Source organism: Sprattus sprattus (assembly GCF_963457725.1).
Source record: "Sprattus sprattus genome assembly, chromosome: 2".
Classification (NCBI taxonomy): Eukaryota; Metazoa; Chordata; class Actinopteri; order Clupeiformes; family Clupeidae; genus Sprattus; species Sprattus sprattus.
This window is the reverse complement of record NC_137921.1, coordinates 40225447-40237763: the sequence shown is the minus strand read 5'-3', so window position 1 is coordinate 40237763 and position 12317 is coordinate 40225447. Positions and strand designations below refer to the sequence as shown.

The 12317-nt window shown below is 43.8% G+C and overlaps 1 protein-coding gene across 1 annotated transcript; it reads right to left on the bottom strand.

Moving 5' to 3' along the window:
* Window positions 1-493: 493 nt before the first annotated feature.
* taf4b (TAF4B RNA polymerase II, TATA box binding protein (TBP)-associated factor) lies at window positions 494-11523 on the bottom strand (the record flags this gene model as incomplete). The annotated part of the gene is made up of 15 exons (XM_080860195.1): window positions 494-628; window positions 1673-1765; window positions 2251-2307; window positions 2540-2665; window positions 2847-2977; window positions 3650-3819; window positions 3930-4029; window positions 4140-4257; window positions 5179-5340; window positions 5420-5509; window positions 8993-9118; window positions 9758-9892; window positions 10167-10553; window positions 10765-10865; window positions 11016-11523. The coding sequence occupies 15 exons, from the start codon at window positions 11521-11523 to the stop codon at window positions 494-496; spliced, it is 2439 nt and encodes an 812-aa protein (XP_080716321.1).
* Between the last annotated feature and the right edge of the window lie 794 nt (window positions 11524-12317).

The window sequence follows — 12317 nt, the reverse complement described above, 5'->3', positions numbered from 1 at the left end:
TAACAACAACCAGGTTGCATTACACGCACACACACAATTGAAAATCCTCAGTGAAAAGTGCTGTTTGGTCAAGATCTGGCATACGCTCTAGCTAGAGAGTACTGTTACAGAAGGCTCCAGCTGTATTGGCTCATCTTCCGATGCCAGGTGCGGAGACAGTTTACACATCTCGGACTGGTTCCATTTTGGGAACATACTGCAGGTTACTTTAGCATCCTTAACAAGAAGGGAAAAATGCACCAGACCTAGTCAGTAGCTGTGATAAACATGTTTAGTGTCCAAAATAAACAATTTATTAATTTCATATTGAATACAACATTGGAATGTTTACATAATATACATAGATAACATAAATTATAACATGTTTTGCAATCCACATTTCTCCCTTAAGTATAACAGAAAAATAACGTGCTGTGCTACATTGGCAGTGTTCAACAGACTGCAGGCAGTCTAGTTCCACTGGAACTTTCTCTGGACCCAGTGTTTGCTGCTTTTACTTCAGCATGGCGCTGTAGAGTAGAAGGGAGCGTGAGAGGTGGGAGTCCTGTTCCATACAAAAAATTAGATCCCGGAGAGTGACCCGCGTCACAGACCTGGGCGTGCTTCTCTGACCCAGTGTACTGCTTACCTGAGAGAGGGGGGCAGACACACAAGTGATTCACACAGAGCCACTCCATCTACTGATGGTGGAAGTTTAATCTTGTGTGATGTTGCCATGCCAGCTTTAGTGCCGTTAGTCTCAAAGCACCATATTCTACGGTTATGAGCTCTACACCTCAAGCATGCTCAAACTAAAAGGAAGCAAATGCCAAGATCAAACATGCCACTTTTGTGTGTTTAGATTCCCGCCGTCAGGCAGGCATTGATTGGCTTATGGTATCCAAGAATAATTTAAAATAATTAATTTAATTTAATTTCTCCAGGAAGTAAATCTCCTATTCTTCTACTCAATGTGAGAGGAAATTTGTAGATTTAGTTGAAATGATGGATTTACTATCAAGGGAATGCTTTTCACAAGAATAAACCAACTCTAACCTTACAAAAAGTGAAGAGACTTTTATCAATACAAACGCACATTCAGATGCACCCTCAGTCTACTGGTCTTCTCAGGTAGGCGGCGATCTAAAAGATCTACAAATTTCCATTCCTTGCTGAACCAAACACAGAAATTCTCTTCTAAATTCTCCATCTTCGTACATGAGCGTTTGATCAGTGGTGTGATCTTGTTTTGAGTCTTTGAGTAATATCTATAATTCACACAAGAAGTCTGAGTCTTTCCAGTCCCTGACTCCCTCTTTCTTGGCATATGTGCTCATTTCCCAGTTCCCTCTTCCCCCATCCGACCCCCCTCCCTTCTCTCCCCACCAAGCCTCCTTGCACACAGGCAAAACCCCAACATCATTAACATAGCAGCCTGGGGCGAGTGGAATAAAATAAATGGAGAATTACTTACAAATTAAAACACACACACAGACACACACACATACACATATTATTACCCACCCACACATTAGCAACCAGCATTAATGCCTCATAAAGAAAATGTGCCTTGGGACCAAAATCATACAGATAATAATAAAAAGCAAACATTACCGAGTAAGACAGAGTGAACTACAGCTGTTTAGACAGAACTGACTACAACTGGCTACTAATCAGCCACACACACACTCACCTCCAGGGGGCGCTTCCTGCGGGGACCGATGGCGGCAAGGGCTGCCAGGTTGGCCTGCCTGTGCTGGGCCTGAGCAAGCTCCAGCTGCTGCATCTGAGGGAGAGAGAGAGACTCTGCTCAGTATTTCTTCACCTGGCCTGGGAATCCTGGGAGAAACTTGACTGTGACTGTGACTGGCAGATGGTCATAGATCACAGTGAAAAGGTATTCTTCAGTCTTATTTGTGGTTGCTGGGAGTATTAGATGAAATTTTGTGTGTACAGAACACTAGCAGCCAATCCATCCCAAATATACGCAGCACACAAAACTACCTCCATCTTAAAGCTTCATCTACTGGCTAGTATTAAAAAAGTGATATTAAATGAAGAATATTATTCATAATCCAAGCTGCACTATTCAAAATGATGGACCCACATTACAAACCGGAAGCATACAGACAGTCTCATATGCGGTCCCTTGTGCCACTTCTGGCTTCTACAACTGACTTGAGAATTCTGTGTGAGGGAGGGAGTGAGTTAGTAGAGCTGAAGCCTGATGTGCTATGATGAGAAAAATGTTAGTATGAATGTTATCCTGACCTCTTTTGCCCTCTGTCTGAGACTCTGCTGTTCAGGGTCTTCATTGCTGGACCGACTCTGCAGAGAAGAGGGGAGGGGTATTCATTAATGCAAAGGGTTGTGATTATTATATACCAAAACTAATGAATCCAACAGATCTCAAAAAACATTTGAGCTAGCTGAATTTCCAATGTGTACAGAAGGAGCGAGGGGCAAACCTTGAGTCATAAAAGTAAACTTTAATAAAAGGTGAGTGGGAACCTAGCCGTCATTGAGCATGGTACCATGAATGCCTCAGAGGAGGTGTTACCTTGGCAATGCGGAGCAGCATCTCTCTCTCCTCCTCCTCCCTGCGCCGCTGCTGCAGTTGCTCCACGTGCTCTAGAAAACGCAGCTGACTCCGGACATCAGTCACCTGCCGGTACTGCCAGCAGTCCTGTGTATGTATGTGTGTGAGAGAGGGAGAGACAGAAATGGTGTGACAAGAATAGTGTGTTTGTGTGAGTGTAAGATTGCCCTTAATAGTGTAATCAAATTCAGAGAGAAGGGGGGGGGGGGCGGAGGACATTGAGTCTGAGTGTGTGTATGTATTTGTGTGTGTGCGCTTTAGCGCTTACCTTTAACTGCATGTGGCGGTGTTGTGCAGTGACTGTGAGTTTCCCCAGCAGGTCTCGCAGTCGTTCCTCAGTGGCGTGGGACACCAGACCCACAATGTCTCCTTCCAAACCGGACACACCTCCCGCCAGAGCTACACAAAAAAACACACACACATACACACACACACCTTAAAATAAGAACAATAAGCAAACACATACATACACACCATCCAAGTACAGTGCAGCTGTCTCCCCCTCTCTCTCATTTAAATTCAAACTGGATGATAAAAATGACTGTAGTAGTCTCTCCCCCTTCCTGCTTTCTGCTGATGAGGGCACGTCTGATGCTCTCATTTCCTCTCCTCCGCCCTGGAGTGCATCTCTCCCGCTCCCTCAAGGCACGCTCTTCTCATTCCATCTTATCTCCCTTTTTCCCTCTCCCTTTCTTTCTCTCTTTCTTTATATTCTTCTCTCTTCTTCTGTTTCTTAGTTCTCTATTTTGATTCACAGTTAATTTGCATACTGCATCACAGCTTCTCTCTGTCACACACTCACAGTCTCACACACACACACACACACACACACACACACAAAAAAACTTGATGATCAAAGCTTTCAGTGCCATCTATCTTAAAACTTTTTCTGCTTCTCGACTGAAATAAGAAGGTGGTAGACAGACGGTGGAATCTGTTACAGAAGTTTCAGACTTTCAACCGTCTACATATCTTGACCCCGTCTCTCACTCTCATGTGTGCACAGCTCCTCCCACACACACACACACACACTTTCTCCCTCAACCACACACACACACACACAGACTTTACCTGTGTTAGTAATGCGTGTTCTGAGGGCAGCAGGACAAAGGAATGGCTCGTCCCGGCAAGACCTAATGACCAATCCAACGGAGTCTGCCCCGGTTGCCAGGATACGGGCCCTCTCCTCACTTACGCTCACACCGGCCATGGACGCCACATCATTGAGATCATCCTCATCCCTAAACAAACACACACGCGCACACACACACACACCCTGATAATTATAAGCAGACATTGACAAACATTCAAAAGCATCAGCCTAAAGTGAGTTCACACATGCAGTCACTACCGGAAGGTGCCGGTGCTCTCCTTGAATCGGAGATTGAGAGTGGGTAGTGATGAAGCTGTATGTGATTTTGTGATCTGTGCTGAGGGCCCCACTATAACACCTGCAGAGAGAATGAGAGATTTCAGACAGTGGCACTCTTGGCTGAAACATGGTGACAGTGGCAAAAAAAACACCCAAATATCTGTTCCCACACAGATACGCAAGCCCTACCTGTGGTGGGTGTTCTGGTGGTCTGGAGGACAAAGTGCTTGGACACAGCCCCTCCCTGTGCAGCATGTTGTAAGGTCACAGGCTTTTTAAAGACCATACCTTGCTGGGGCTGAATCACCTGCACAAGTAGAACTGGTCTAAGGTGGGGAACATCATCATCGACTAGATAAACACAGCAAGTAGGTGACCACTGTTCTGAAACATATGTGGTTGCAGAGTAGATGTCATTGGCAGGAGGGACAAAAACAGAACATCTTTCTATAAAAATCATAGAAAGTAGGAGTTAAAGAAAAAGCCCTCGAAATAAAGTTACACCAGGCACAAAGTGAACGGGACAAGATGTTCAGACACATAGAACTGCAAAAGAAATTCAAAAATAGAGCATCATGACAGAGAGACAGAGGGACCCACACAGAGAAGCCACACACACAGAAAAGAAGTGCCAAGACTAGCAGAGAAGCTCAGAGATTAGAAGAGAGAGCTGTGACAAGTTTGTGACAGATCGAGGAATCAGCCCTGAGCACCCACCTACTTCCCACAATGCAAAGCCTCCCCTGAACCTCTCAGGCTCAGCATTAGATATCAAACTCGCTGAAAATCTAATTTCATTTACCTAAATTAGCTTTGGGATGTCTGCAAAACTCCGAAAAACTCTCAAATAGAACAGCCTAATGCAATTTATAGTATTACATTAGGAAACACAACTCAATATTTTGTTTATGCGATGTGATGTGTATAAAGTTCAGAGAAACAAAGCAGATGGGGCATATCACGTGTGTGTGTGTGTGTGTGTGTGATAAGGCTGATGAATAAAATAGATGAAGGTGTCTGTTTGTAAGTGAATTAGCCCTTCCCTCAAGCCAGAGTGTTACAGGGGTAATTAAGATGAAGTGGAAAGAAAATTACACAATATGAACTCCACTAAAGGGGGGAGAGAGAGAGAGACACACACACACACACACACACACATACAAAAGTACATGCACATACATAGACACCCATGCATACCCAGTGTGAGGGTGTAGTGCACAGTAGTTACCAGCGGAGTGGGCCTGGCTGGCTGAGTGGTTTTCACTGATGAGGAGGGCTGGGTGGAGGTGGAGGCCTGGGCTAGGGGTGCAGCCTGAGGGCTGGGTTGCTCACACTGCTGGATGAAGAGCTGGGAGTTTGGGGTGAGCTGCCGAACAGCAGGGAGACTCCTCTGAGGGGGAGATGAGTGAGGTCACCGTCCCTCTTTTTTTAACATCCCAGTTGATCAAGCATGTGTTTATGTCCCTCACCTTCAGGAAAGTCACCAAGTATGGTTGAGGAGATGATTTCAGCTCAGAGTAAAGTTTCTCTGTGAACTCCTCTGCTTCAAGCTTCCCATCCTTAAAACATACACAGACACAGACACAGACACAGACACAGACACAATCAATAACTAAAGCCAAAACATGTTAACCTCAGATACATGTGTTTACATCATGGCTTTCTTGATTTTTTTGAAAGGGTGAAAACATTGCATTATTTTCCATCATTATTATGACAATTCTACATTTGTTGACTGCATTATACATGCATGTCGACAGTATTCACCACAGTCCTTTGGTCAGTTTGAATAATGAAGTGGCAAAATAAGATACAACAGACACACATAACAAACAAAATACTGGAAGTTATTTGCCACAGCTTTTAACAAAAGTGGTGAGCACAGCAATTTTGACACCTGTGTTGGAGCCAGGAGGTTTAATAGTCATTAAGTGGACTGAAGCCATTGGCTAAAAGCATAAAGGTGAAAGAATCAGGCAATATTGTGTGTGCTTATTGACAAGCCATATCAGCCCTGCCAGAGGTGATGCATAATGTACAGTACTGTGCAAAAGTTTTAGGCAGGTGTGAAAAAATGCTATGAACTAAGAATGCTTTGAAAAATGTAAACAATAAATGTTTATTTTTTATCCATTTACATGGTAAGACTGAGCACAGCAACAAGACACAACGTAGTTATACTGCATCAGCAGGGTCTCTTCCAGACAAAGATTTCAAAGCAGACAGGGGTTTCAAAATGTGCAGTTCAAGCTCTTTTGAAGAAGACGTTGAGGATCGTAGACGCAGTGGTCAGCCAAGGAAACTTGCAGCTGATGAAAAACACATCAAGCTTATTAACCTTTGAAATCGGAAGATTTCTAGCTGTGGCATCAGCTCAGACCTGGCAGAAACCAGTGGTACCCAGGTACAGACATTTACTGTCCGGGGAAGTCTGGCCAGAAGTGGTCTTCATGGAAGAGTTGCAGCCAAAAAGCTCTACCCCGACAAGGAAACAAGGCCAAGTGACTGAACTAAGCACGAAAACATAGAAACTGGGGTGCAGAAACATGGCAGAAGGTGCTCTGGACTGATAAGTCAAAATTAGAAATATTTGGCTGTAGAAGAAGGCAGTTTGTTCGCCGAAGGGCTGGAGAGAGGTACAATAATGAGTGTCTGCAGGCAACAGGGAAGCATGGAAGAGGTTCCTTTCCAGTTTGGGGCTGCATTTCTGCAAGTGGAGTTGGAGATTTGGTCAGGATGAATGGTGTCCTCAATGCTGAGAAATACAGGCAGATACTAATCCATCATGCAATACCATCAGGGAGGCGTATGATTGGCTACAAATGTATTCTGCAGCAGGAACATAACCCCAAACATACAGCCAATGTCAATAACAACTATCTTCAGCTTAAAGAAGAACAGAAAGTCCTGCAAGTGATGGTATGGCCCCCACAGAGCCCTGATATCTACATCATCGAGTCTGTCTGGGTTTACATGAAGAGGCAGAAGAATTTTAGGAAGCCTACATCCACAGAAGATCTGTGGTTAGTTCTCCAAGATGTTTGGAACAATTTACCAGCCGAGTTCCTTCAAAAACTGCGCAAGTGTATCTGGATGAATTGATGCTATTTTGAAGGCAAAGGGTGGTCACACCAAATATTGATTTAATTTAGAATTTTCTTCTGTTCCTTCACTGCATTTTGTTAATTTATGAAGAATTGATGAAAATAAACTGTTAACACTTCCATTTTTGAAAGCATTCTTAGTTTACAGCGTTTTCACACCTGCCTAAAACTTTTGCACAGTACTGTATGTCATACAGGCAAATAGCCATGGCCCAAAATGTTGGCTTGGCAACAAAATAAATAGTTGTGGAAGAATGGGTTGAGCAATCTGCTTACAGTTTTTCACTATTGTTAAGACCTAAAAATTCAGCACAATCTGCACAACCTCCACATCATGTATCAATCGCTCGGCCCAAGTGGGCAATATTCAAGACTCCCTTATCTGCATTAGACTCTGATTTTCCTTGTGAACACTCTAATGTCAATTACACATCACATTGTTGTCAAAACACTATACACAAAGTTCTGTTGTTGCACACACTTCTCAAGTAAAATCTCAAAGCATCAACCTGCAAGACACAAATAGTCAAATCTCTAAACTTTCAGGTCTTTTGACCAATTTGCAGTGAGGACTGCACCATAAAAGTGTCTTGAGCCTCTGTTTTGTTTGGTAAACTATTGAAAACATCGACAACCAGAGAAGGAGAGGGGTAAGAGAGAGAGGAGGTGGAAGAGGAGGACAAGAAGGAGGAGGAGTAGGAGGACAGAGAGAAGGAAGAGGAGGACAAGGTGAAGAAGGAGGAGGAGGAGGAGAAAGAAGAAGGAGAACGGTCATCTCTAATGAGATTTGGGCCGGTGTGGTAGCCCATGTTTTCATGGTTTTTCATTAGAACCTTCAAGATGGAGAACAAGTACGAAATCTGTTTGCATATCAATAGAATATAGTGTGCTCACAGTATTTGTATTTTGCAGGACTGAAAGAGAACCACACTGTGGAGGAAGAAAACACACTTTCAATATCTGACAATTTCATTGGTAAGATCATTTTGCTGAAAACTCATAATTTCTCCCCAATGGAGCAGTGCCAGACCTAAAATGTTGTGGGCGGGGTTTGGTCTGGTATCCAGGCTAGGGTTTTGCATTTTGTGATAGTTGTTTTGGGATTTGTGTTTAGAGTTTTGAGAAAACGAGGCATGCTTTAAAAAAATGTGTGTAAGCAATTGAGAAAAACTGTAAGCATTCTGTATACAATTTTATGTCAATACAATCTAGTGTTTGGTGGAATAGGAGACTAAAATTGGAAATATGGTTTGTGAGAACAACGGTATTGCTGTTTTATGTTTGACTATGAAAGATGTAGGCCTACACTGATAGATGTTACAAACGGAGAAATGGCTCAATAAGTCAGTCATTCATATGGTGTGATTCGATGATTGCGTTTTCAATTTTGCACTTCTGTGTGCTGTAAATGCTTGGTAGTGTGCAGCAAACGCTTAGTTGTGTGTACTAAATGAATGTATGTGTGTGTGTTTTGAAAATATGGCTGTGTGTACCAAATGAAAACACGAGTTCCATTTTGTGAACAGTTTAGAGATTTGATAGCAAAGAGTCATCTTGCAAAGGGAGTGTCAGGTTTAGCATTTTGTGTGCGAGGTTTTCAGTTTTCTGTGTGCAGTTTTGAGAAAGCCATTATTGTTTTGAAAAACGGGTTTTAGCAATAGTGAAAAACTGTAAGTACTGGCACCCTAGGCTAGATGTCAACAAAGATATTTATCAACAATGATAGAACAAGGGCCCTACTTAAGATAACAGGTGTACATGGGGAGGGGACTTGGAGAAGACCCACGCTGAAGGGGAGGAGGTGTGTGTATCTTTAGCTAGTTCCCTTCAAATCAGCCATCTTTTGCTAATTTAGTAGTCTTCAGATACAAGCCAGTAAATGTGGCTGAATACAGGAAGCACAGGTGCTATGACAGGAAGAGATATGGAGCCACGTACCAGCAGGCTTTTGACAAGGTTGCGCACGTTCATGCCCATGTCTGAGGAGCGACTGCCACTGGACGCCAACTTCATCAGCGTCACCAGGAAGTTCTTACACTTGTTCACATTCTCAATGGTCTGTTGCTATGACAAACAATTTAAGATAACAGAGGAGGAGGGTAAAGACAGTCAGGCTCCTGACAAGAGTTTGTGAAGATAATGTTGTGGGAATAGACAAAAGAGATAAACAAACTACAGAATTTGTTGTGCTAAAATTGAAATGAGCACCCACAAGAACACACAATATAAACCAACAGTCACACAATGAAAGATGCCACCAGAGCTCACACAAACTCACACGCCAGTAAAACAGAGGAGTACGTAGGTATATGTACCTGTTCCATGACGGTTCTACCCCGTTCTTAATAAAAACGACATTTAATTGAGCAGTTTACTGACACCTCCCTCCCACACCAGTCTTATCTCACCCTAGCCAGAAGGTCAAAACAGTCGTTATCAGGCCATGACCAGAGGGTCAAACCACCCTTATTATTACACCCTTGTTTGGTCTAATGTATCAGCTCATCAAAATGTATGACATTTTGGCTCCTACACGGTCATGGATCTGCACAACCAAAATCGCAGTAGGACAATGGTCCAGTCGTAACACATAATAGATATTTAAAATAACAAATAATGTGCCTCAAGTTACTGTTTACTCTGAACAAAAAAATGGAATAACACACAGATGTCCTTAAAGAATGATTAGGCTGGAGGTCTCACTGAGGTGACAGCATCTGAGGGCGTGGGCTTGGGCTTGGGCTTGGTGGGGACATTTGCTGAAAGGATCCGAGGGGCAAGGCCTCCTGGACGGCTCGCTGGAATCACAGCTGGAGTGGTGGAGGCTCCAGCTGTAGCCTGACATCATATTCAGAAAAAATAAGACATTCTGATCACCAATGAATGAGAACAATGAATATCAGCAAAATTTAAAAACGTTTAATTACATCAGTCTCCAGGGCACTACAACTTGCTTCTAGTAGCTGCTGAATGAACTCAACTGAATGTAATATTTATGAACATACCCAGAGGGATTGTTACCCAGCTACATATGAACGCGCTCATCACACGCCTACTGTCTGACAACAACAGAACCCCTAGCTTTATACCAGCTGATCAGTGCATCGGCTACCTTAATGATGGTGGTGTGTTGACGAGTGGTCCCGACAACGGAGTTGAGCCTCTGGGGGATCGTCCCTACGGCAGCGGTGGGTCTCTGGGGGATCGTGCCTACGACAGCGGTGGGTCTCTGGGGGATCGTGCCTACGACAGAGGTGGGTCTCTGAGGAATGGCCCCCACTGCAGAGCCAGGCCTCTGTAAGCAGGTCCCAATGGCAGAGCTAGGCCTATATGAAACCCTCCCCACAGCATTGGGCCTCTGTAAGGCGAGCCCTGCGGTGGAGCTAGGCCTCTGTGGAATGGTCCCGATGGCATAGGTGGGCTTGGGATTGCTGACAGGAGGGCAGACTCTGATGACCGGGGCAGATCCTGGCTTCCTGATTACGGTGGCTGCAGATGGCTGAGAGAATGTTAAAAAACATTACAAAACCTATTATTCCGTATTATTCCTGATACATTAATCATTTACTTCCTGACTTACTTTAGTTAAATACTTTCAATAGGTTTTTGACCCAGTTGTGAACAGCTGAACAATGGCTCCAATCTATGGCAATTTATTATGAGGTGTGTAGGTACAGCATTCAACATGCATGTCACACACAAACACACACCTGGATCAGGCCTGGGTTAGTGATGACCCTCTGAGCCTGTGCTAAAGCCTGCTGGGATACAAGCATTAGTTGCCCACTGTCGCTACGCACCAGTACCATACCTGAGAGAGAGAGAGAAAAACAGAAAGAGAGAGAGAAGGAGTACATAACACAAATGTGCACATAAACAGCGCCTGATAAAGACATAAAAAATACTGTAACATGAACAATACATGTGAGTGTATAAAAGCTGACTGCACGTATAGGCCTACCTGGTGGGATCTGGAATGTTGCAGGAAGCTGAACTGAAGCAGTTTGTGGGGGCCTTACCATGGCCACACTGGACTTGGGAGGAGGCATCCTTGGAGGAGTAGGGCCGACAGGGTTCGCCGTTGTAGGTAGAGAAGTAGTCTGGATTTTTGGCACGGGGACGCGAGGAGAGGCACTACTAGTTGGACAAACCTGGATGGGTGCCACGCTTGTCTGAGCAACCGGACCACCGCCGGTCGCGGTACTTGGTGTGTGCGAGGAAGTGACCGGCGTGTTGGATACCGCTTCGACATTACTAGTAATACTTAGCCCGGCGTTAGCTGCGAGTTTGTGGGGTGGTTCTTGTGCGTCTGTTATTGTACTTTTTAATTGTACTTGCGCTACAACGCTCCCTTCAGTCGTAGGTGACACAGAGGTTGAACTTTCCGTAGCGCCGACATCTGCTGCAGTTTGGCATGTGTTCTCGGATGTCTGTGTTTGGCTGCACTCTGAACTACTGTTCGTAGACATGGGTAGCTACCATGTGTGTTGCGTTGCGCTAGATTTGCCGTCTGCATCCATAACAACGAAGAATCTGTGATGTGTTTTGCTTTGGTGATGTGAATCCCATCATTTCAGTCTTTCATAAGCTTCTGCTCAAGTTATAGTGTTGGATTAACGCTTGAAGTGAAAGGGAAACCACACTCGGTGTACGCCTATCCATCTTATCACCGTGTGTTCAATTTACCCAATTACCACACAGGTTAATTAGCCCCGAACACAGCTCTCCACTTACAGATACACCATTCGCCAATGTAGGTATTTTTTTGTGTCTGCAAAATTCGAACATATATACACATAGTAATGTCCTAATTGTCGTATATCCGTGCCAATCTATAAGGCTTCATGTCCTGTAACGTGTAACGACTCAAAAGCAGGGTTTCTTAAGAAACTTTTATTGTCAGATTCAAATAACATTCCTCACGGATAAGGTCTTGTTTATTTTTTTCTTCTTTTTGTTGATGTTCTGAACATCTTCTCTTGCAAAACCCGTTTAATTCAAAGAAGTTAACTGTCATGGATGTATGTAGTGAGTCTTGCACTGACTCTTCTTCATAGGTCAGATCACAACCACAGGCCGGTCAGAATAAGTAGGCCTATCTTTTTCCACTATGGACAAAATAGTGTGGATATGTGGTGGTGACAAATAGTGACAAATATGTGGACCTATTGGGAAAAAGTAATGCAGAAATGTCCTAGAAATGTACGACTCAAAAGCAGGGTTTCTGAAGAAACTTTTATTGTCAGAATCGAATAACATTCCT